The sequence below is a fragment of the Bubalus bubalis genome, chromosome 13, assembly GCF_019923935.1.
Source record: "Bubalus bubalis isolate 160015118507 breed Murrah chromosome 13, NDDB_SH_1, whole genome shotgun sequence".
Taxonomy (NCBI): Eukaryota; Metazoa; Chordata; class Mammalia; order Artiodactyla; family Bovidae; genus Bubalus; species Bubalus bubalis.
Genome location: NC_059169.1, coordinates 23,545,419 through 23,571,065, shown reverse-complemented (window position 1 = coordinate 23,571,065; position 25,647 = coordinate 23,545,419). Strand labels below are relative to the sequence as shown.

Here is a 25,647-nt window from a genome sequence, read left to right as displayed (position 1 = left end):
GTTCCAGGAGATTTGCAGTGTTGTTTTAAAGGAAATAGAAAATGTCAGACTTGTGTCTCCAAGGTTTGGTCTCCTGAGTAATGGATGCTGTGTGTCCTTTATTGGATGCCCTTTTGTCTGCATAGAGTGGAAATATTCAGTCTGTGTCTGGAATCTTTGCTCTCCCAGTTGATTCTAATTAGCCTTGACAATTTCATGCCTTCCCTTGGTCTGCATTTTCCAAGAAGAGTAACCTTGTTTTTGTAGCTCCCCTTAGCACACAATAAGGCACTTTTTCATGGTAATTAATATTTTATAATACCATTAAATACCTATGTTAAAAGGGTTACCTTATTTTCAAAAAGAACTGAGATTTTGGAAAACTTCAGATGTAATGGATTAGTAGTATTAATAGATGATGCCAAAGGAATAAAGGAGAGGACACAGATTATGGAGACATGTTTCTGGGCCATTGTAAGGACTTTGAATTTCCCTCTGACTGAAATGGTATCTACTGAAAAGTTTTAAGCAGAGAAGTGGCACAATCTGAAATTATGCTTAATATGATCTCTCTGATTCTTGTGATGAGAAAAGGCAAAGGGGATCAATGGCAGAAGCTGGGGTCCAGGTAGGAGTCTTTTGTCCTGATCAGATAAGGGAAAAAGAATGATACAGACTAGAATGATCATGTTGGAAATGGGCCCTCAGGTCTGAATCTGGATACTTTCAGTAGAACCTATAGGAGTTTTTAATGCTATCTTGAGTTCCCTCAATATTTGATGAGGGATGTAGGATGTTTTTCCTTCTTTTTGCCACAAACAATTCTCAGTATCTAGTATTATGACTTGGAATGTGAAATATAATTGCATTTATTAAATATTTATTTTCTCTTGAAATTTTACTTTAATGATATCATTGTGGTAATCAATTATAAAACATATGAAATGAATTTTATAATTAATTGGATCAATTGTTTCCTTTCCAAACTTAGGATCTGTAACTTCCTAATACTTTTTTTTTAAGCTCATGAAATTTTTATTTTTTAAAAAATCATTGGTTTAACAAGGTAAATCATTTCCCAAGAAATCAGAATAGATTCTACTTTTTTTTTTTAATAGAGTAGCGTGGAAACTTACATTACCGTATGTAAAACGGATAACCAATGGGAATTTGCTATGTGACTCAGGGAACTCAAATAGGGGCTCTGTAACAACCTAGAGGGGTGGGATGAGGAGAGAGATGGGAGGGAGGTTCAAGCGGAAGGGGATATAGGTCTACCTATGACTGATTCATGTTGATATTTGGCAGAAAACAACAAAATTCTGTAAAGCAATTATCCTTCAATTAAAAGATAAATTAATTTTTAAAATTCTAATTTTTGAAAGTTTAATTTTAATTACTTTTCCCCAATATGTACCCCCATATCCTTGAATAAATTATTATTGGTAGGACAAATCCGTGGAATATACAGAGTTGTCATCCCTTCTCATTTAACTTTGGTACAGAATCTGATAGATAAGATGTTTTTGGTCATAGTCTTATTATAAAAGCTCAATGTCTTCTAATATATTAACATAGCAGAAGAAAGCTCTAAAGTAAGCCTGGTATAGTTCACTTTTAAATAACTTTTCTTCTTTTTATATATTAATAAGATATTTTCTTTGTTCTTGAGGTTTTGGAATTTTAGCTAGTTTTTCTGTCTAGATACAGGTCTTTACTGATTTCTTACTACTACCACTAGAATCTGGCTAGTTCTTTTCTTCTTCATAGTTAAGTTACAGCTTTGATTATTGTTTCAGATCAAGGTACTCTGTTTCTTTGTCAGGTTCACAAATTATTCTTCAGTCAGAACTCCTATCTCTGGCATTTCATCAACCGTCTTTTCTGTCATTATTTTATCTCTTTCTTCTCCGCCCTGGGTCCCGATTCAGTTGCTGCTTGAGCTTTTCAGGGTATCAATTTTGTTCTCCATGGAAACCATGTGGAAAATTTTGCTATTGCAAAATTAGTTTTCATGTAAACCTCGTAATCTCACCCATCTCCTATTTTGCCATTTGGGCCCATTTTGCTGTTATAACCTTCAGCTCCTTTTTCATAAATGACCTGCCTTTGTCATACTCTTCATAGTTTAAGTAGTTTAAAGCAATTTTCTAAATCTTTCTTCTTGTTCAAAGTAAAATAATTTTTAGGGATATTCTTTCCTCAAGTCTTCAAAATGATATTATCTTTCTTGTTTTTGCAGGGTAGTTTTTAGTTGTGTGTGTTTTCTGTTATATTTTCCCCATCTCTTTACCTAGAAGGTAGTGACATTTATTCAAAACCAAGTTTTTTAATAAAAAATAAATAGCCACTTTTCCAACAGTGTGTTTACCTTTGAGATGGTGGCTGAGCTTCTCGTAACCAAAACTGGAGTAGAATAAGTTGACATGCATATTCTCTCAGTAACCAGCAAGCATTTATTGGAATAGCTCAGCTAAGCTAAGGTGCATGCCTGTTGTATGCTGTCTGGTCCAAGGTATGAGACATATTACAGTGCTCAGCCTGCACATATAGTGGGTGGCCAGACTTGATGGCAAAAATGAGTACTTTTTGTAAATGATATATTTTACTGATTTTGACTGGAGATTCTAAAGGAAGGCTGTATTTTATTCTGAAATTAATTTTAAATCGTCTGTTGGTTTGGTGCAAGTCACTTGTTATCCTTGTTCCCTAAACTTCATTGAAATCTTTGTGTAATAAATTGCAAAGATATAATGTGGAGAAAGAAAGGGAAGATAGGAAAAAGAGGCTGAGTTCTTGCTGGGAAGAGAGGGGTGGGGATCAGGAAGGGGGCAGCAGCAAAGGGCGCAAAGATGCTGGGGAGACTGTGTGATTAAGATCTGCGTTACTCAGGTTATAGTCGCTTCTGGCACCTAGGCTCCTCTATTGCTTCACCCAACAAGCCTTTTCTTGAGGGACTGTCTAGGACCTGGCAGGATCTTTCTGCATCTTGCTCTTTTATTGGAGCTTGTCTCTCAAGGTGTCTTTACTGTGTATGTTTTCCATTGTTCAGTTGTGTATGACTCTTTGTGACCCCATGGACTGTCACCCACCAGGCTCCTCTGTCCATGGGATTCTCCAGGCAAAAACACTGGAGCTGGTTGCCAATCCCTATTCCAGGGGATCTTCCTGACTCAGAGATCAAACCCACATCTCTTGTCTCCTGCATTGAAGGTGGATTCTTTACCACTAGCGCCACCAGGGAAGCTCTGGTGTCTATATTAGACCCCTCAAAAAACAGGACTGGGGCTGTAGAAGAACATGTGCTCCTTCTCAGGGCTCCTGCAGGGGGAACTCAGTGACAGCTAGGGAGAGCCAGCTGTCATTGTTCCTGATTGTTCTATGAAGGAAATTTTTCTCTCCTGTGAAGTAACATGGATGGGAAGGTTTAACTTAATTGTTTTTACAGTTAATCTACATATTGAGAGTCAGTTTTAGGATTTAGTGTTTATGTTGTTTGCTCTGTTTTACTCATTTCTTCCTTTTTGTTTCTAATGAGAAACGTGGATGAGATTCCATCTCAAACTACCATTCAGAAACTATTTAATACTGGACTGAAACAGCATTAAGACGAAATTACACATCCATGGGATTTGTAACCAACTTCAGAAATGTTGAGAGATGTCATAAGAACCAGCTCTGGAAAAGGAAATTGCCGGGGTCCAGCCCCAGCTGATCCAGGGAGTTCGAAGCAGGGATGGTGTCGGCGAGGATCAGGATACGATAGCTTCAATTAGATATTGATTACAGATATAAAGAGTAATAGAATGAGGATAGCTCAGTAGGAAAATTCAGTGGAGAAAAGAGGCTGAGTAGCTTGGTTTACACAGGAGACCAATAAAACTTCAAGACAAGAAGTTTGCACCACTTACGTAGGCTGCAGGCGTCCTTCTGTTCTCCTGAAGGAGCGGAGACACTGAGGCCTCCCCGGTCGGATCTTAGAAGCCCAGGCATAATTAGTAAGCATGGCGGGTTCCGCGCTCCAGATGGAGACTCAGCCAGAGGTTGAGAGAGAGACAGAGACTTGGGGAGACCAGTCTTTCGAGGAACTGATCCCAATTCTTTATTTTCCAGGGTCTGTTTTTATACACTGAGGTGTTATACAAAAGTCACACGGGGACAGCAGTCCTGATTTTTATTAAAGTCAGGTGCTTCACACAAATGTATACAGAGGTCTTAGGGGTGTTACATCATCTTCTGGCCAGGGGGCCTGCTGACAATTTATGACCCTCTCCTTGTGACAGCGGTCAGTCAACCAGAACACTGTTTTCTCCAGGGGTGATTATTCTTAAAACAGACGCCACCTAAATAAAGTTACATTCCTATAGGGTGAGGGTATAGTGGGTTTTAATTAAGGAAAGAATTTACTTAGCCTAAGGTCTAACGTGATTTATATCAAAGGTTAATACTTATTTCTTCTATATATTCATTGATGTGTGTAAGGGCAGGGGATGTGGAGACTTAGCAACAAACATTGGCTCAACAAATGAAAAACCCTTCACCAATACAATTTCTAATCAGCCCACTATACTTATACTAATGGTTTACTAACTTTTCTAAGGAACCTGTTTTTAGAAGGTTTAAAGCATCTCGTGCCTCTCATGGTTGGGAGGCTGTGAGCAATCACATGTGGCTGGACAAGCCTATCAGGCAGGTCAGAGAAACTTCAGAGGAGTTTGTAGGTTAAAACACTCTTGTCACGCCCAGGAGTTTTTATTAACTGGAGCTCTAGGTTAACTCCTTCTCCAAAAGAGGTGGTGGGGGACAGCCCCCCGTAAAGTCAGAGGTGTAGGTGAGAGCACAAAGTAGTAAAGTAGGCAGGCTCTGGTTATGGGGGTAGATGCTCGAGGATTTCCAGGGGGACTCCTGAGGCTCAATCCCGCCTTTGCCTATGTCGAGCCTCCTTCGTCATGACCTTTGTTATGGGCGGAGTGTCTCACGCCGGCCCCCAACAGGAAATATATGTCCTGAAAGTTATTTTTTTGTTTGTTTACTTTTGTGTCAGTCATAATTCACTCAGATAACAAATTTGTTTTGAGCTTTCATATTCCAGGCATTTTGCTAAGGCCTGAAACTAGAGGATGATTTATACAGAAACACTACTTGACCTCAAGAATTTACAGTTTAGAAGGGAGTTAGAGGCACTAAACAAATCATTGTACAGTTTATTTCTTAACTACAATAATGATACACGTATCCCAGAAACTAAAGTGTTAGCAAGCAATAGTTAACAAGAGCATATAACCTAAGAGAGACACCCTAGTTGGCAAATAGTTTAGTTTCTTAGTTGGCAAATTTGTTTCCTGTGGCTACTGTAGAAATTACCAGTGAGTGACTTACAACCACAAAAATGTGATAGCTATCAGTTTGGAGGTCAGAAGTGTTAAATCCGTATTGCTGGGACAAAATCAAATTTCAGTAAGGCCATGGTTCTAGGGAAGAATTCATTCCTTGCCTCTTTAAGCTTCCAGCATCCGTAGGTTTGTGGTAGCATTACTCCAATCCCTGCCTGGTGGAACTTTTGCCTTCTGTTTAAAAAAAAAAAAAAAAAAAGTCTCCCTCCATCTTTCTCTTAAAGGGATACCTGCTGTTCTGTTTAGGGCCCACACAGATAAATTAGGGTAATCTATCTCAGAATCTCAAACTGAGTCACATTAGCAAAGCTTCTTTTAAAGCTTAGCTTTAGCTTTAGTGACTGGGGAAAGGAATAGAAGTTGCTAGGCAGGGGTAACAAAATGTAAACCCTGATGGACTTTTCATTTAAGCAGACATCATATGAATGACAGAGAAGGCAAAGGCATCCCACTCCAGTACTCTTGCCTGGAAAATCCCATGGACAGAGGAACCTGGTAGGCTACAGTCCATGGGGTCGCTGAGGGTCGGACACAACTGAGAAACTTCACTTTCACTTTTCACTTTCATGCATTGGAAAAGGAAATGGCAACCCACTCCAGTGTTCTTGCCTGGAGAATCCCAGGGATGGGGGAGCCTGGTGGGCTGCCGTCTATGGGGTCGCACAGAGTCGGACACGACTGAAGAGACGCAGCAGCAGCAGTAGCATATAAGTGACTGAAGGAAAGCATAGAGAGTGAGGGAGAGATTGGCCAAATTTGCCTCAAGGTACAGAATCAGCAGGTCGTCTGACCCAGGAACACCCATTCTATTTGGATTCTGCAGGCTGTTAAGAAGCCTCCTGCTTTCTGTGTATGCATATATTTTTCACGTACCCAGTTAGCCAAGTGTGTTCCCAGAGTAACCACAAGTATAGGAATCTTAGTGCCCTAGGCATGTATAATTCTATGGAACTAGGTCCAGCTGTTTTCTGCATAGCACAACTGGGCTTGCCAAGATAGAGCTGGAGAAGCAATTTTCTCATATATGCAAGTGGACACAAATTAGAGTCCATCACACAAGTTGATTGTTTTCTCAGGACTATTTGACACCAGGAATTTGGCTATGGTGGAGTTAAGATGAGGCACGGACAGAAAGCTCAATTATTTCCCAACTCCTCCTTCCTCTTCATAATAACTATGATTTGAAACCTATCAATTTTTATTTTGAGATTCAACAGACCAAAAAATGGAATTGCTGGACAGAATTTTAAATTGGGATTGGAAACAGGGTTGAAACTGGATTTTCAAACTAATGTGTTTTACTCAAATTCAAATTGTTTTCTATATACTAATTACTCCCCAGTTACTTTCCTTAAGAAAAATTATTTACAAATCTTTTAACGTGTCATATCTCTTTTATGGGCCCAGGAAGTCCACCTTTTTTGCTATTGAAAATGAAGGTAAGGAAAATGAATATGGAAACAGTAGTGTAAGTGTGTGTATATTTTTGTTGTTCAGTCACTCAGTCGTGTCTATTTGTGATCCCATGAACAGCAGCATGACAGGCTTCCCTGTCCTTTACCATCTCCAAGAGCTTGCTGAAACTCATGTCCTTTCAGTTGGTGATGCCATCGAACCATCTCATGCTCTGTCATCCCCTTCTCCTACTGCCTACAATCTTGCCCAGCACTGGGGTCTTTCCCAATGAGTCAGTTCTTTGCATTGGGTGGCCAAAGTTTTGGAGTTTCAGCTTCAGCATAAGTCCTTCCAATGAATATTCAGGATTGATTTCCTTTAGGATTGACAGGTTGGATCTCTTTGCAGTCCAAGAGATTCTCAAGAGTCTTCTCCAACACCACAGTTCAAAAGCATTAATTCTCTGGCGTTCAGCTTTCTTTATGGTCCAACACTCACATTCAAACATGACTTCTGGAAAAACCATAGCTTTGACTAGACAGAACTTTGTCAGTAAAGTAATGTCTCTGCTTTTTAATATACTGTCTAGGTTTGTCATAGCTTTTCTTCCAAGGATCAAGGATCTTTTAATTTTTTGGCAGCAGTCACCATCTGCAGTGATTTTGGAGCCCAAGAAAATAAAGTCTCTCACTGTTTTTCCATCTATTTGCCATGAAATGATGGGACTGGATGCCATGATATTCCTTTTTGAATGTTGAGTTTTAAGCCAGTTTTTGCACTCTCTTCTTTCACTTTCATCAAGAGGCTCTTCAGTTCCTCTTCACTTTCTGCCATAAGGATGGTGTCATCTGTATATCTGAAGTTATTGATATTATTCCTGGCAATCTTGATTCCAGCTAGTGCTTCATCCAGCCCAACATTTTCCATGTTTTACTCTGCATATAAGTTAAATGAGCGAGGTGACAATATACAGCCTTGATATACTCCGTTCCCAATTTGGAACCAGTCCATTGTCCCATGTCCAATTCTAACTGTTGCTTCTTGATCTGCATAGAGATTTCTCAGGAGGCAGGTAAGGTGGTCTGGTATTCCCATCTCTTTAAGAATTTTACACTGTTTGTTGTGATTCACAAGTCAAAGTCTTTGGCACAGTCAGATAAAGCAGAAGTAGTTTAGCAGCAGCAGCAGTGTAGTCAATAAAGCCAAAGTAGATGTTTTTCTGGGACTCCCTTGGTTTTCCTATGATCCAGCAGATGATGGCAATTTGATCTCTGGTTCCTCTGCCTTTTCTAAATCCAGCTTGAACACCTGGAAGTTCTCGGTTCACATACTGTTGAAGCCTGGCTTGGAGAATTTTGAGCTTTACTTGCCTAGCATGTAAGATGAGTGCAATTATGCAGTAGTTTGAACATACTTTGGCATTGCCTTTCTTTGGGATTGGAATGAAAACTGACCTTTTCCAGTCCTGTGGCCACTGCTGAGTTTTCCAAATTTGCTGGCATGTTGAGTGCAGCACTTTTACTGTGTAGGATTGTGGAAAACAGCACAGTTCTTCAGAAGGGATTCTTTAATTTCAAGTCACTTTGACCTTGAGATTCTTCCACAGTAGTTCAACCCATTACCCAGAGAATATATTCTCTTTCAGTGGAGAAATAAATAACAATTAAAAATAAAAAAATAAATTGAGTAACATTAGCCATTTGCTCTTCTAATTTCTCCAAGGCTATATTTTTCTCCAAGTCAGATAACCAGGTCCCAGTAGAAATGCCTACTCAGAACTGTAATATCGTTCAGGCAGTTTTAAACAAAGATTCATATAACAAAATGCCATGTGTACTTATATCTTTGAAAACTTTGCAGTTGCTATTGATGTTAGCTTTTGTTGTTCAGTTCAGTTCAGTTGTCCAGTCATGTCAGAATCTTTGTGGCCCCATGGACTGCAGCACGCCAGGCTTCCCTGTCCATCAAAAACACCCAGAGTTTGCTCAAACTCATGTGCTTCGAGTCAGTGATGGCATCAACCATCTTATCCTCTCTCATCCCCTTCTCCTCCTGCCTTCAATCTTTCCCAGCATCAGGGTCTTTTCAAATGATTCAGTTCTTCGCATCAGGTGGCCAAAGTATTGGAGCTTCAGTATCAGTCCTTCCAATGAATATTCAGGACTGATATCTTTTAGGATTGCCTGGTTTGATCTCCCTGCAGTCCAAGGGACTCTCAAGAGTCTTCTCCAGCACCACAGTTCAAAAGCATCAATTCTTCAATGTTCAGCTTTCTTTATGGTCCAACTCTCACATCCATACATGACAATTGGAAAAACCAGAGCTTTGACTAGATGGGCTTTTGTCAGCTTTTGTTGTATTGCTCATTATCTCTTGCTTAAAGACTTATACATTCTGCTTGAAAGTTTAGAGATAACCTTAAAAAATGCCTGCTAACACATGCAGATACAACTGTCACTAAGTAGTAAGACCTAGTATTTGAATTTTACTTTTCCTTGGCCTTCTCTGATAAGTCTTATGGCTAAGTTTTAGACTGAAATGTAGTTTCCTTCCTATGTCTCCTAATATAATTTTTACCTGTTTCCCTTCATTATTCTGTCATTTTGCCCTTGTTTTACAGTGTCTGTGCCTTTTATTGTAGGTCATCTCAAAGACTTTTTTTTTTTTAAATATACAGTGCATAAGTATGAAATGATGAAATAAACCTACTACTTCTTCATTTGCTTTAAAAGATACTTTGGTTGGACTAGATAACCTCTGAGGTCCTTTCCAGCTCTAAATTTATGTTACTGTCAACAAAGACATACACAAAATCTATTAACTTATATGCCAGGAGATGAATGCAAAGTACTATATTCTTGACATAGCTATATTTCTTCTTGAAAACAGAGCACTAGATTCAGCAACCTGCTAAGGGCCCTCACCTTTATGGTGATAAAACAGGTGAACTGATTGCTCAAAAAAACCAAAAAGAACTCAGTTAAAATATCTTTGCACTTCTAAGCATCAACAAAAAAATTAGAAACAGAAAAAAAGAAGAGCGTAATTATTTCTTTTGAGGCATTTTATAAATTTGAATAACTAAGCTTAGCTTGATGAGTGTAGCTAATTTAATGAAATTAGTCACATTTGAATATTGTCACAATCTTGCTGCAACATTAGCATTAAGTGTGATTAAAATTTATTTTGTGTGCCTTTATGGGTCCCTAAAGCATCAGCTGTCAACACTTTCATAATAAACTAGCCTTTCAAAGATTTAAGGAAACTTTTACATTCAGGGCAGGTGGTTGGGCCCTTGCCTCAGAGCTGAACATATCATTTTCAAGGTATATTTTCTGTTTGTATGAATTTAGAATATAAGATATTATAAATATCATTGTTTCTTTTTCTAGCAAGAGAAAAACCATTGAAAATATAGGAAATTCTAGGTACTGTGTACTGAAAATTTCCAAAAAGCTGATAAAAATATTTCCTTAAGGCCACCTGAACTATAACAGAAAAATAAATGAGAAAACCCAAGGTAGAATTTAAGAGGTGTGTTTGTGAAATATAAATATTATAATAAATAAAAATTTCCCTGAATAAAAATAGAATATGACATCAATGAGAGAGGTCTGAATGTGAAGAGTATTGATCAACTGAATTTCAAGGGAAAATTTGTTTTCATTTAAGCAGCATCCGGTTTATTTACAAAGCTCTGTGCAGTGGTGCAATAGTGTGTAAAAGTTGCTTCAGTCGTGTTCACCTCTTTGCAACCCCGTAGACTGTAGCCCGCCAGCCTGCTCTGTCTATAGGATTCTCCAGGCAAGAATACTGCAGTGGGTTGCCATGCTCTTCTCCAGGAGATCTTCCCAACCCAGGGATCAACACGTGTCTTATGTCTCCTGCATTGACAGATGGGTTCTTTACCACTATTGCCACCTGGGAAACCCTGGTGTAAAAGTGTATCCCCCAAATTCATCCTGACTGGAACCTCAGGAGGTAGCCCTGTTTGGAAATATGTCTTTGCAGATACAAGTAAAGTAAAAATTGAATGGGGTCACCCTAGCATGGACCCTAAATCCAATATGACAGAAAAGGACAGCCAGACACATAGAGAAGAAGGTGATCTAAAAATGTAGGCAGAAATTGGAATAATGCAGCTACAAGCCAAAGAATTACATGGACTGTTGGGAGTTGCCAGAAGCTGGGAAGAGGTAGGAGAGAATTCTTCTCTGGGGCTTCAAAGGGAGTATAGTCTTTCAACACGTTGATTTCAGAAGGCTAGCCCCCAGATCAACTATGGTAGTTTGCTACTGTGGTACTAGGAAACTACTACACTCTGATAGTCAAAGTTTATTTCTCTCTGATCTTATTATGTTGGTGCTATTATGATTATAATTATAGTTATAATTATATTATAAATATTATAACTATAATATATAGTTATGTATTACTGTATACACTATATTATATAACAATTAATATATATACACTATATTATATAATATATAACTATATACATAATATATGTTATATTATATATTACTATATATATACTACATTATATAGTATATATTATATACTATATTACTATATATTATAATATAATGTATTATATATAGCATATAATATATTATATACTATAATATATTACTATATACTCTATTATATGATAATTACTATATATACACTATATTATATAATATATAATATAACTATATACATAATATATATTTATATTATATATTCCTATATATATACTATATACTATAGTATATATACTATAGTATATAGTTATTATATATTATATAATATAATTATAGTTATAATTATAAGTATAATTATAATTATAGTTATAATTCAGGTGGCCTTAAGGAAATATTTTAATCAGCTTTTTGGAAAATTTCAGTACACAGTACCTAGAATTTCCTATATTTTCAATGGCTTTTCTCTTACTAGCAAAAGAAACAATGATATTGATAATGTCTTATGTTCTAAGTCGTGTCTGACTCTGTGACCCTATGGACTGTAGCCCACCAGGCTCCTCTGTCTGTGGGATTTTTCAGGCAAGAATACTTGAATGGGTTGCCATTTCATCCTCCAGGGGATCTTCCCGACCCAGGGATTGAACCTGTGTCTCCTGCATTGGCAGGAGGGTTCTTTACCACTAAGCCACAAAATACACTCTGATTTTATTCTGTTATGTAGGAAATTTGTAGTTTGTTTATGCATGGTATGTTTGTAATCTTAAAATTATATTGTATAACTAATTTTACAGTATTTTTAAAATAGCTTATAATTTTATATCTGGTTTACTTGATGCTGATGTCAATTACATTTCTAAAATTATCTAACAAAGCTATACAAAATTCTAGGAACTTGTAGGATTTTGGTATGTCCCTAATAAAGTTTACTTAAATGAAATTTATACCCTAAATCATTTTGACTGAGTTTTTGGCTCAAAATAGTATTTAACTCATTTTTCTTAGATAATAGTTATCTGCTAAATAACATTTTACTTCCACATGTTTATATCAAACAGTGAAGTGAGACAAAAATCAGTGAAAAGTGGTGATTATCAATCATCACAAATGCATGAAAGACAGCATATATCTTACTGAGAAGAGTTTAATTTTGAAATGTGTGACTTGGAAAATGGAAGTTAGTATAGCATTTCATAACTAATATAACAGTATGCACAGCTGATTGTATTAGAACTGATCTTTTAAATTTAACAGTTACTTTGAATCAAATGAGGATAATTATAAAATAAGTCAAATATTTATTACACATTTGCTTTGAATTTTTAATTCAAAAATTTATGACTGAAAAACAGAGCTTTGCTATAGCTATTTATCCTTTCTTGGTAAGATTGGGAACAGGCTTAGGAGAAGGCTAAAGGCAGAACTATTTTTTACATAGGGGAAAGTTCACTTTTAATAAATTTTTTATTAACAAATTAAAGTTAGCATTTGCTGAAATGATTACTTCTTAGATGCTACTGATTTGACTTGTACAATCTCTAGGCTTTGATGTGGAAGTATTATTTTCCGGTTCACATAGATGCTTATCTTACATCATGAAAGAGCTTATCTGTGATTTACCTGGCTAAACAGACAAGCACAAATACATGCATTGCCAATTGAACTGTTAGAGTGAAGACTGATAAATATTCATTTTTAAATGAATTCTTGTTTTCTGTTTCTAAACATGTTCTTACTGTGTCTTGCAACTAATTTTATAGTGCATTCTGATGCAGTTGTTAGTTTCCTGTCTGAAGTTTAACTAGTGTTGTTGTCAGTTATGTTTCAAAAAAATACAATAAAGCTGTTTAAGATTTTAGGGACTTCTAGGATTTGGTAATGTCTCCACCAAAAGATTGGTGAATGAAATTTATATGAAGTTATAGGTAGTGATCTGCTAAAAATTCCTTGTTGGTTTCTATACAAAGCATGACATTACCTTATTAGAATAATGTTAATCAGTGTTTTCCATAAGATATCACAAATGGTGATATCTTCAGTAGGGACTTAGTTATAAATAATCATAAAGGCCATAATGATGTCTCTATCACTTCAGTTTATTTCAACTTCGTTATTTGAGGTCAGAAACAGATTTCAAATTTAGACATTATTTACCTATAATTATGAAGCCAAATAAATGGTAGAGATTAACTTAAAAATAGTTTGTGGTTCAACAATTGAAATGAGACAGTGGAATCACAAAAGGTTGAATTATTTGGAATTGATTCTACAGATGTCTCCATTCTCTAAATCCCCTGTAAGCCTCTTACCTATCATGAAAGGTTATTCTCTTAAACCTGGCATGTAAAATCAATCATATGACTCCTATCTGCTCTGAGAGTTCAAAGATTAAGACAAGACCTTCACTGTCAAGGAGAAGGGCTGTATAGAAACTGCATGTGCACACAATGGCATTCAGCAGCAGCATCCAATGTCACCCAGGTATTTGAGGAAAAGTTGCAAAAAACATATCACTAGTACTTATTTCACATTTGCTATCAGTACCAAGAAGGGAGGCCCAGAAGTGTTCTAAAAGAAAAACTGATTCTTGAAGAAGAGATTCACTGAAGAATACCTACAGTGTGCTTCCTGGCCCTTTAAACCAGAAATAGCAGTGAATCCACCAGAGTCAAAGATACCTCCTAAAATCAATCTCTGGAAATGGAATGAATTTTAATATATAATTACCTAACCAAGATATTTGAATGCAGAGTTCCAAATAATAGCAAGGAGAGATAAGAAAGCCTTCCTCAGTTATCAGTGCAAAGAAACAGAGGAAAACAATAGAATGGGAAAGACTAGAGATATCCTCAAGAAAATTAGAGATACCAGGGGAAAATTTCATGCAAAGATAGGCTCAATAAAGGACAGAAATGGTATGGACATAACAGAAGATATTCAGAAGAGGTGGCAGGAATACACAAATACACAGAAGTACTGTACAAAAAAGATCTTCACTACAGAGATAATCATGATGCTGTGATCACTCACCTAGAGCCAGACATGCTGGAATGTGAAGTCAAGTGGGCCTTAGGAAGCATCACTACGAACAAAGCTAGTGGAGGAGATGGAATTCCAGTTGAGCTATTTCAAATCCTGAAAGATGATGCTGTGAAAGTGCTGCACTCAATATGCCAGCAAATTTGGAAAGCTCAGCAGTGGCCACAGGACTGGAAAAGGTCAGTTTTCATTCCAATCCCAAAGAAAGGCAATGCCAAAGAATGCTCAAACTACTGCACAATTGCACTCATCTCACACGCTCGTAAAGTAATGCTCAAAATTCTCCAAGCCAGGCTTCAGCAATATGTGAACCATGAACTTCCTGATGTTCAAGCTGGTTTTAGAAAAGACAGAGGAACCAGAGATCAAATTGCCAACATCCGCTGGATCATGGAAAAAGCAAGAGAGTTCCAGAAAAACATCTATTTCTGCTTTATTGACTATGCCAAAGCCTTTGACTGTGTGGATCACAATAAACTATGGAAAATTCTCAAAGAGATGGGAATACCAGACCACCTGACCTGCCTCTTGAGAAACCTGTATGCAGGTCAGGAAGCAACAGTTAGAACAGGAGATGGAACAACAGACTGGTTCCAAATAGGAAAAGTAGTACATCTAGGCTTTATATTGTCACCCTGCTTATTTAACTTATTTGCAGAGTACATCATCAGAAACGCTGGACTGGAGGAAGCACAAGCTGTAATCAAGATTGTCGGGAGAAATATTAATAACCTCAGATATGCAGATGATACCACCCTTATGGCAGAAAGTGAAGAAGAACTAAAAGCCTCTTGATGAAAGTGAAAGAGGAGAGTGAAAAAGTTGGCTTAAAGCTCAACATTCAGAAAACTAAGATCATGGTCTCCAGTCCGATTACTTCATGGCAAATAGATGGGGAATCAGTGAAAGCAGTGGCTGACTTTATTTTCTGGGCTCCAGAATCACTGCAGATGTTGATTGCAGCCATGAAGTTAAAAGATGCTTACTCCTTGGAAGGAAAATTATGACCAACCTAGACAGCATATTAAAAAGCAGAGACAATACTTGCCAACAAATTTCTGTCTAGTTAAGGCTATGGTTTTTCCAGTGGTCATGTATAGGTACGAGATTTGGACTATAAAGAAAGCTGACTGCCGAAGAATTGATGCTTTTGAGCTGTGCTGTTGGAGAAGACTGTTGAGAGTCCCTTGGACTGCAAGGAGATCCAACCAGTCCATTCTGAAGGAGATCAGCCCTGGGATTTCTTTGAAAGGAATGATGCTGAAGCTGAAACTCCAGTACTTTGGCCACCTCATGTGAAGAGCTGACTCATTTGAAAAGACCCTGATGCTGGGAAAGATTGAAGGCAGGAACAGGGACAACAGAGGATGAGATGGCTGGATGGCATCACTGACTCAATGGACATGGGTTTGGGTGGACTTCAGGAGTTGATGATGGACAGGGATGCATGGCATGCTGCGGTCCATGGGGTCTCAAAGAGTCAGACATGACTGAGCAACTGAACTGAACTGAACTCAACTCAACTGAACCAAGACAGACACAAAAGCAATAAACAAAGCATCTGTTAATACTCCTGCTACTGTTAAAAAACACGGTCCCCATTCTTGGTCTTAAACCTCTAACAAAGATGGCAATAATGGTAAAAAGAGAGTTCCCCTGATAAGGTGTTTTCTTCATCTCTTGTCAGTGATTGTATTCTTGTATCTTGTCCCAGTGAAGTTAGAATAAGATTCTATGTTGGACCACTTTAAATAGTTTGCAAAGAATTACAAGGTCAGATTTTATATAATTTCCACCTGAAATGGTGTAAGTACACATGAAAAGTACCATACTTTTTATGTGAATCTGAAACAAATTATATTGCACTCTCAATAAAATGAAATTAATGTCATAGGGCATGTCATGTTGCAAGTGAGAAATGTTAATAAAGTGAGGAGAAATGACTTTCTAATGATGCACTGTGTGTAGATGTATCTGTTGTTGTTCACTGGCTAAGTCAAGTCCGACTCTTTGTGACCCCATGGGCTGCAGCATGCCAGGCTTCACTGTCCTGGATGTAGGTGCATTAGCACTTCTTTTAATATTTCATCTGTTGAATATAAAGAGAACTGGAATCTTGTTCATCAACATTTTAAAACATTTTTATAGAATGTAAATGTATCTGTACTTGCCTTTTTTCCATGTTAGTGAGAAACCAGTCCTACTTGTGGAGTGAGTATTCTTATTAAACTGATGTCATACATTCCCAGACCTGCTCAGAAGGCACAAATGGTGGGTCTATTACTTCCTTCACAAAATACTTGCCTTGTTTTTGTGAGTATTTTGTTCCCTCCTTCTCACTAAAATGTGAGTAATTTTTCAAGTCAAGAAGCCTCTGTAGGGAGCCTTGAAATGTTTTATCCATTACTTGTAAAATTAGGAGGAAAAAAGAGTGATTAATGATTTGTTAAAAACTCAAATAAGAAGTCTTTGTTGGAAGAATTTTGATTTGATTTAGTAACTGTATTTTTTGCATGCAAATTAAAGTTTGCAGGGAGTTTTTATGTTGAACTAGCAGCCTAAATTAGTCATTTAATGATGACAAAGCCATTTAGCCCATGTGAAGAAATGCCTATGTTGATCTTTTCTTTATACCTTGTTCAATGCAAATTTGTCTGTTGTATACACATTAGGAAAAAGAGCACAAGAAGTTTTCAGCGTAAATGTTTTGTTTAGGTTGAAAATACATGCATGACGTGTAGCCAGCGTAACCAAATAATAGTTGTGTCCAACTCTTTGCAACCTCATGGACTGTAGCCTGCCATGATCCTTTGTCCGTGGTCCATGGGATTTCCCAGGAAGGACTACTGGAGTGGGTTGTGGTGCCCTCCTCCACAGGATATACCTGGCACAGGTATCTGAACCCATCTCCTGTGTCTCTTGCATTGGTAGGTGGCTTCTTTACCACTAGTGCCATCTGAGAAGCCCTGTGCATTTCATGTCTTTTTTTTATCTTTTTAATATACAAAATGAGCTCTCTTGTTTAATTAGGATCCAAATCAAGAAGCACATTGCTAGAACCCCAGTAACCCCTTCAACCTGTTGTGCACTATCTCTTAGAGTAGCACTTATGGTGATTTGGAATATCATTGATTAATTTTTAAATGCTTAATGAATAGAATCATAGAGTATATTCCATATATTGCTTCTTTCATTTCATATTTAGCTTATAAAATTTGGAGTATAGTTATAACTCATTCATACTGCTATATATCAATAGTATGCTATTATATAAATATTCAACCATATATTTGCTCATGCAATGTTTATGAATATTTGGGTACTGTCTAATTGGGGGCTATTCTGCATAGTACTTCTCTGAACATTCTTATGCCTTTCTGGTTAAGTATATACCCAGATACATGTCAGATAGTGGTTTATATCAGTTTAAGTTCCCATCCTCAAAGAGAGAGGGTTCTAATTGCCCTCCATCCATGCCAATGCTTAGTGTCATCTCTTTTCATGTAAATCATTCTGATGTGTACATATCACTATTGCATTGTTGTTGTTCTTAGCCTTAATAAATATAAAAGAATGCCTAATTTTATTCATGCATGCTTAACTTGAAGTATATTAAATGTCCTTCTTTTCAGTACTTTTGTCTTGTTTAAATAATACATAATAATAGTGATCCCGAACTATTCAATAATATACTAGCTTGAAAAAAGATTCTTGATTAATTTTAATTCTGATAAGTTTAATCTAGGTTATTAACTATGAAAATTAAAAATAAAAATAATAAAGTCTTTACACTAATGTGAAACCTCATATTTAATGTTAAAAGAAAGTTTCATGGTTTATAAATAAAGCAAGATTTGAATCAAAGAAGTGTTTATTTAAAATTAAGAGAGAAGTCTCAGTTTCCATTATGACAATATGTCTGTATTTCAAGAGAAACATAGAACTATCTTAAGGCAACCTTGTAGTATATTAGTTTGTTCTCACCCTGACAGCAACTGTTACTTCAACTCTTTACAGTAATAGGCAGCTGTTCTTTGAAGAGACTTTTGAAGAAAATAATATTTTCTCTTTTAATTATAACAGTTAAGCCTTTGAGAGGCTGTAGATAACAGTAAAAAATCAAAATAAAAAAACAAAAAAATACTTTGCACCAAGCTGATTGTATCTCTAATTTGCATTAGTTGGTTTCAGGAGTTTACATTCATAATTATTGAGCGATTGTATTTAGAGCTCACATCCTTGGGTTCATATCCTTGCTGTATACTTAACCAACAGTGCTGCTTTGGGAAAGTTGCTTAACCTATTCCTATCTTAGACTCCCCAGTCTATAGCATGGGGATAATTATAGTACAAATATTATATGGTGTGTTGGTCTAGGTCCTCCAAGAAGCAGATACCAAAGGAGGACTAAACACAAGAGGGATTTTATTAGGGAAATGCCTATGAGACAAATTGGAGAGGAATCTGAGTAAGGCTGAAAGAGCTGTTGGCCATGAAGCAAGTGTGACCTAGAGTGAAAGAGAGACAAAAGGAAGGTTGAGTGGAAGCTTTCTGGCATGATGTGCAGGCTAAGAAATGGTCAGCAAGGGCTCAGGGAATCCTGAGCCAACACAGGCCATCAAGGGAATCCCGTGTCTTCCAGCAATGGGTTTGTATTAGTACCTCTGCTGCACTCAGTCATTGGTTGGAGAAGAGAAAAAATAGATTTCAGAGCAAAGTAGCAGGTAGCCTAGTCAATGATACTTCCTATACTTTGAGGTTTATGAGGCACAATCTCATGGCTACAATAAATGATTAACATGGAGATAAACTGACAGACTCCAAAGGAAGTCATTAAGACAATGCCTGGAATCATAGATGTGCATTTATTTAGTTATTTATTCATATTATTCAACCTGATTATTAATAATGAAACACTAATGAAAGACCCACATGCACAATCAGTTTGAAATATTTGAAAGGATTATATAACAGTGCTACCAAGACATTAAGGTGGCTGAGACAGTAAAGCATCTGCCCACAGTGCGGGAGACCCGGGTTCGATCCCTGGGTCGGGAAGATCCCCTGGAGAAGGAAATGGCAACCCACTCCAGTACTCTTGCCTGGAAAATTCCATGGACGGAGGAGCCTGGTAGGCTACAGTCCATGTGGTCGCAAAGAATCAGACACGACTGAGCAACTTCACTCACTTTATGGTTTTCTTGATTCTTCCTAACTGAAGAGCATTAGCATTAGTAGATGTTAATAACATATGCATAATTGTTTTCCCTCTACTATTTGTTATTGGATATTGCCAAGTTCCTAATTTATACTGGATTGCCTAACTATAAACCTATTTCTGCCTAAAGAAATGGATTCAAGGTTATTTTAAAAATAAAAAGATTTATTAATATTTTTATTCTTGTCATATCCAATTGATGTTATCCATATCAAAGAATTCTATCATTTATTATCATAGGAAGGACCAGATTTGTAATTATTTTTGAAAATTGATCATTGAGTTTGCATTATCTTGCAAATAACTGAGTATTCTTTGAAACTCCTTTTATTTGGCCATATTCTCAACAGTGGAACCTGCTTTTATCTTTTCAAAGACTTTCCATTGCTGTAGAAAATTCAGAGGGTGCACATGGATAATTGTGACACTCTATTCAAATATAGAGAAAGCACATTACATTACAAATATGTGAAAATGCTTCCTGAAGTCTCTGAGGCCACTTTATTATGATACTTTAATGTAAGCAGACATATTACTCAGAGGAGAGCCTTAAGCAAAGAGGGGATGGACTCTTCAGGGCATGTCCCCCGCCTCATACTGTCTTCCATTTGTTCTCTCCCTTTGTAAATGAAAGCCTAGATATTCTTCTCTTTCTATTTCCCCTGCTGGGAGGTCATTTTTTGCCCTGGAGTTCACATTAACTACATCATCTGAGACTATCTCTTCCCCTAATGCTCCAAGGACTAACTCAAGACATAATTTCTCCTTTAGTTTTTCCCTGAGTATCTTGGTCCAAATGTCCTTCTCCATATATTCAGTGTTTTCTACTTGTGTTATCCTTACCTCTCACCAGGTGTGTGCTTTTCCTTCTAACTAATCCTGTGACATAGTGAACATCTCTTTCATTCTTAGTGCTGTGCTTTAGCTGTTTACTTGTCTTTATGCTACACCACACTGTCAGGAAAATGAGGATAAGTCATATTATTGGAATTTGAATTAAAACTTTTAAAAATAATAAAATGTAATGAATGAATGCATGAATGAGCAAGTTAATTAATACATTATATTCCCAGGTATATAATGAACAGTGTGAGAACACAAATTGAGTCTTATACCATCTTATAATCCCAGTCACGTAGCAAAGGACTGGAATATAGGAAGGGACACTTAGTACATCTTTGTGACTGGTGAATCTAAATATTTGCATGAATAATAAGTTGACATTATATTTCAACTGTAACACACAAATTTACACATATATATGCTGAAGCTGAAGCACCAATATTTTGTCCACTTGATGCAAAGAGCCAACTCACAGGAAAGTACCCTAATGCTGGGAAAGATTGAGGGCAGAAGAAGGGAGCGACAGAGGATGAGATGGTTGGATGGCATCACTGACTCAATGGACATGAGTTTGAGCAAACTCCGGGAGACAGTGACGGACAGGGAAGCCTGGAGTGCTGCAGCCCATGGAGTTGCAAAGAGGCAGACATTACTTAGCAACTGCACAACAACAATGTATGTGTGTGTGTGTGTGTGTGTGTGTGTGTGCATGCATGTGTGTGTGTGTGCACGCTAGGTCGCTTTAGTCATGTTGATTCTGTGCGACCCTACGGACTGTACCCTTCTAGGCTCCTCTGTCCATGGGATTCTCCAGGCAAGAATACTGGAGTGGGTTGCCATGCCCTCCTCCAGGGGATCTTCCTGACCCTCCAGGGGATCAAACCCATGTCTCTTATGTCTCCTGCACTGGCATGAGGGTTTTCTACCAGTAACTCTACCTGGGAAGACCATGTGTATGTATGTAGGTGTATATATGTGTATATATGTGTGTGTGTGTATATATATATATATATATATATCTCCACTCTCTCTCTCTCTCTCACACACACACACATATATATATATTTTTTTTCTTTTGTAGTCCAATATGTAAAATAATTTGAGATTCATCTAAATGCTATATAAAATGAAATAAAGTGCCCAGATAATATGGATTCAGAATATGTATAATTCAGCAAGAAATTGTAAAATATTAGGATGTCTATTAACTTTTTGCAGCATATTGGTAAGTAGCATTAAAAACCCAATTTTTGGTTGGGTCTTTTGAGAGGATAACAATAAAATAGTCTCTATTTGCATGCTAAGTTTTTTACCAGGAAAATAAATATTGCAGCTGTGCCAGGTTTAATTCCAAGAAAATATACATTATTATATATTCTTAAAGGAGTAAAAGTCTGAACTCAAATCTGTTCAAAAATTTGTGGCAGAGAATACTGTGACCAGATTATTAAGTCACGTGTCTTTCACTTTTCACTGTTAGCTATACTCAGCGTGTTGTTGGAAATGGAATCAAAGCCCAATCTGGAAATCCCGAAGTTAAAGTCAAAGGAACCGATCCTGTGATAAATCAGATTATTGATAAACTGAGGCACGTTATTCAGGTAAGTGCTGATGTTCTATGTATTTTTATACTGAATGATACAGAATGAGTGATGGATGTGATCAATCTGTAAATCCTATCTGATAATCCTATCTGAAGTTCAATATTGGAAGAAATTATTTGTATCTAGAATTTTGTAAATACTTGGCTGAGTGATTTTCATATGTAGTGTGCAGCAGTATTTTAACAGATAGTTATGATTCTATAGAAAGAGAACTTAGCTTCAGGATTTCAATAAATAATGAGACTCTCAGGATAAGCTTCATCCCTAACAAATATGGTATAAAAAAGATGGGAAATTCTGTTGTAGGTAATAAGAATGGAGCTGCTGTACAAAAATGAGCACACAGATTAAAGAAGACATATTCACAAAGGAATAAATAGATTCTCAAAATATAGGGTTTATTAAAAGTTCTTCACAGGAGGGTTTACTGATATGTTGCCCATTTGGCATAACATTTGCCCCTTCTTGCTTCATAACTTTCAAAACCATATCGTTTTCAAAGTGACAGCAGGAAATAATTCCACTTTTTTTTTAGCACTCAAGTTAAATTGAGTCCCATTCTTTCATCTTTATATTAGTATGTAGATCTCCAATTATTCATGCTTAAGTTTCCTTCTAGAGTTATAAGAGATATCAAATAAAATGCCACCTTTGAGATCTGTCTTTTTAAAGTCTACTAGGATGATATGATTGAAGTTTAGATTTTTACAGAAGATAGCAGAAAGTAATATTTTGTACAGGTTTTGCTACAATAGCCACCTTTAATGTCTTAGAACATGTTCCCTTCTGAAAAGGTCAGGAGAAATTTTGTTTTTGCTGGACTTCTAACTGCTGGTAATATGTGAGTGTCCTGGCAGGGGGAGTTGTAATATCCAGTGCAGTTAACAGGATCCATGACAGGATCAGGTTTGAAAAGGTTTGGAAAATCATCTTCTGGAAGTGAGAATTTATTAATTTGGGACTAAGTATGGAACAAGGGAGGGAGTAGAAATAGGAACATATTTCAGAATTTAATCTGTAGATTTAGGTGATCACTTATTTGTGCTTGGTAGTTCATTTTTTAAAAATCATTATAGATATTAAATGCATTTATTGACAGTACCATAAAAATGCCATCTCTCATCATAGGGATAAACAATTATTCCTCTTGTCCTTTTTTGCATATCTAAGTATATGTTTAGCAAAATGTTTCTTAATAGCCCTCAAACACCTTTCTTCTTGGTCTGCCATTGAACACACCTCATTTTCCACACTGTAATCTTTGCACTTAGAGTCATTAAACAAGTAGGTAGGGATTTTCCTGTGAAAAAAACCACTTTGTAAATGTCTTAATCATTAATTTATGCCAAGTACTTAATGAATATTTACTGAGTTCCCACCGTAGACCTGGTTCGACACAAGGCATTGAGGTTACATGAGTGAACAAAGCAGACACAACCCTGCCCTTGTCAGGTTTATATTCTGAGAAAAAAAGAAAATGCGATGCCTATAACTAAAAATAGAGACAAATGAAGAAAATAGAGCAGGATGAGGTCGGAAAGGCACTTGAGAGAGAGCTAGTGGAGGCCTCTCTGGGGGTGGGGAGGATACTGCTGGGTTGAAACTGAGTGGCAAGGAGTCACTGGAAAGGAAGAAATCATAGGAAAATCTGGGAGAACTGTGTTTGAGACAGAGGAACTAATGCATTCAGGCACTTGTGGCAGGAGTAGGTTAATTGTATTCGGAGGACAGACAGAGAACCATGTCACTGAAGCAAAACAAGTACAGGGGAAAAAAGAGCATGAATTAAATTAAGGGGAATCTGATAGGCTCTGGTAGGGCGTTTCAGATTTCTCCTAAGTAGGAAAGGAAGCCATTTAAAGGCTTTGGGCAGAAGATGGTGCAATTTAATTTATGTTTTATAAAGATAATTTTGCCTTTACAATGGAAAATTTGACCCTGAGGAGCATGAATAGAAAAAGAAAGGAACATAGGCAGTAAATCATGGTGATTGGGACTAGAATAAAAAGAGTGAATAATATGAGAAGTGGATGGATTTGGATGAATTTATGGTGAGTGGAGTTATCAGGAATTGTTGATGAATTGGAAATTGGAGCAACGGAAAGAGAGTATAAGGATGATAAATAGGTTTGGTGAGGTGATAGTATCATTACGTGAAAGAAAGGAATTCTTGAAGTGGAGGAGGTCTGGGGTTTGGTTGTTGGGTTTGGTTGGCCGTGAATGGTTCTCTTAAATTTGAGATGCCTGTTAGACTTCCCAGAGGTATACCCAGGGTTCTTTGATGATCCCAGGACTGGAAGTCCACATTTGGGAACATCACTATACAGATACTATTTAAGTCATGAGACTGTATGTGGTTGCTATTTTCCTGTTAGAATTTACACTGAAACCATTAGAGGAGAATATAAAACAGCAGAATGCTATGAAAAATGTATACTGTGAAAATCTTCAAATGGAAAAATCATTTATTTAAATGTATGTGGTGCCTTGTAGATACTTAGAGAGTTGATCTTAGACAAAGTATCTAGTAATATTAACTTTTTGTGGCTCAGCTGGTAAAGAATCTGCCTGCAATCTTGCCCACAGTAGTAGATATAATGGTCATCTGAGTTAAATTCACCTATTCCAGAGGCTCCTAATACTCCAAAGACTCCTAATAATAGGAATATCTGCTAGATATAAATCTTTTCACAACTTTTTTCTCTTGCCATTAATTTCTGTGTATTATAACCATGAGTCCTTTCATTAATAATTTCAGGTACTTTGATAAATCTTGCTAAATTTTTCTCCTTGAAAATTATAGGAATTTATACGTGAAGCAAAGTGTATGTGTCAGCTTCCCCTACATATTGAGGGTATATGTGAGATCCTGGCAGTGACTGCCCATCGGTGTTAGGAAATAGTATGGTGCTCTAGGGACCAAAGTAGCAGCATTTTAGAAATGTTACCCTGAGTTCATCACCTGGGAGTACTCTAAGAAAGGCCAAAATGAATATTTTTATTAGAAAATAGTTTATAAAAATTTCCAAGTTTTCCTAGAGAAAGGTCATAGCAAAAACAGCCTTAATATTATTTAATTGATTAGAATAAGCCCTATGTTTAATCCCTGCCAAGAAAAAAAAATTGAAAGAAAATTCAATATAAATGAATACTCTGGGTTATAGCTTGGTCCTCAGGGACTATCTCAAGCACTTCAAAGTCCACTCAGTGCCTCTGCAGATTCTTCTGAATTGAAAACAAGACCTTGGAGACAAGAAGGTAGCCAATCCCGGTTTTCCTTCATCTGTGATTCTGGCGTCTTTCACTAGACAAGCCACCACACAAACCCTCAGAGGTAATATCTACTGTTTCCTACATTCCACAGTCACTGTGTAAAGTGGGCATTGCTTTCGCTTTTGAAAACTACCTGTAATAAATATAATTTAGCCATTAACCTTCCAGTGAGGAATTGTCTAAAGCTAGGAATTTTAAAAGATTAACACAAACTTTCTTCAGATGCTTGCAGCAGCTTAAACTGCCTTTTGATAATAGTTTGGAAGGGCTTCCTTCCCAGGTGGCCCTAGTGGTAAAGAATCCTCCTCCCAATGCCTGAGACATAGAGATGCAGTTTTGATCCCTGGGTTGGGAAGATCCCCTGGAGAAGGGAATGGCAACTGACTCCAGTATTCTTGCCTGGGAAAATCCCATGAACAGAGGAGCCTGGCGGGCTA

The 25,647-nt window shown here is 37.0% G+C and overlaps 1 protein-coding gene across 2 annotated transcripts in view; it reads left to right on the top strand.

Annotated features, from left to right (window-relative positions):
• Nucleotides 1-25,647, top strand: part of GPC5 (glypican 5) — a 1,547,826-nt gene that overhangs the window by 510,841 nt on the left and 1,011,338 nt on the right. For both annotated transcript variants that reach the window (XM_025263152.3, XM_044927162.2), the window contains exon 6: nt 21,814-21,934. In XM_025263152.3, coding sequence (XP_025118937.3) covers nt 21,814-21,934 — 121 coding nt within the window. The remainder of the gene's footprint in view (nt 1-21,813; nt 21,935-25,647) is intronic.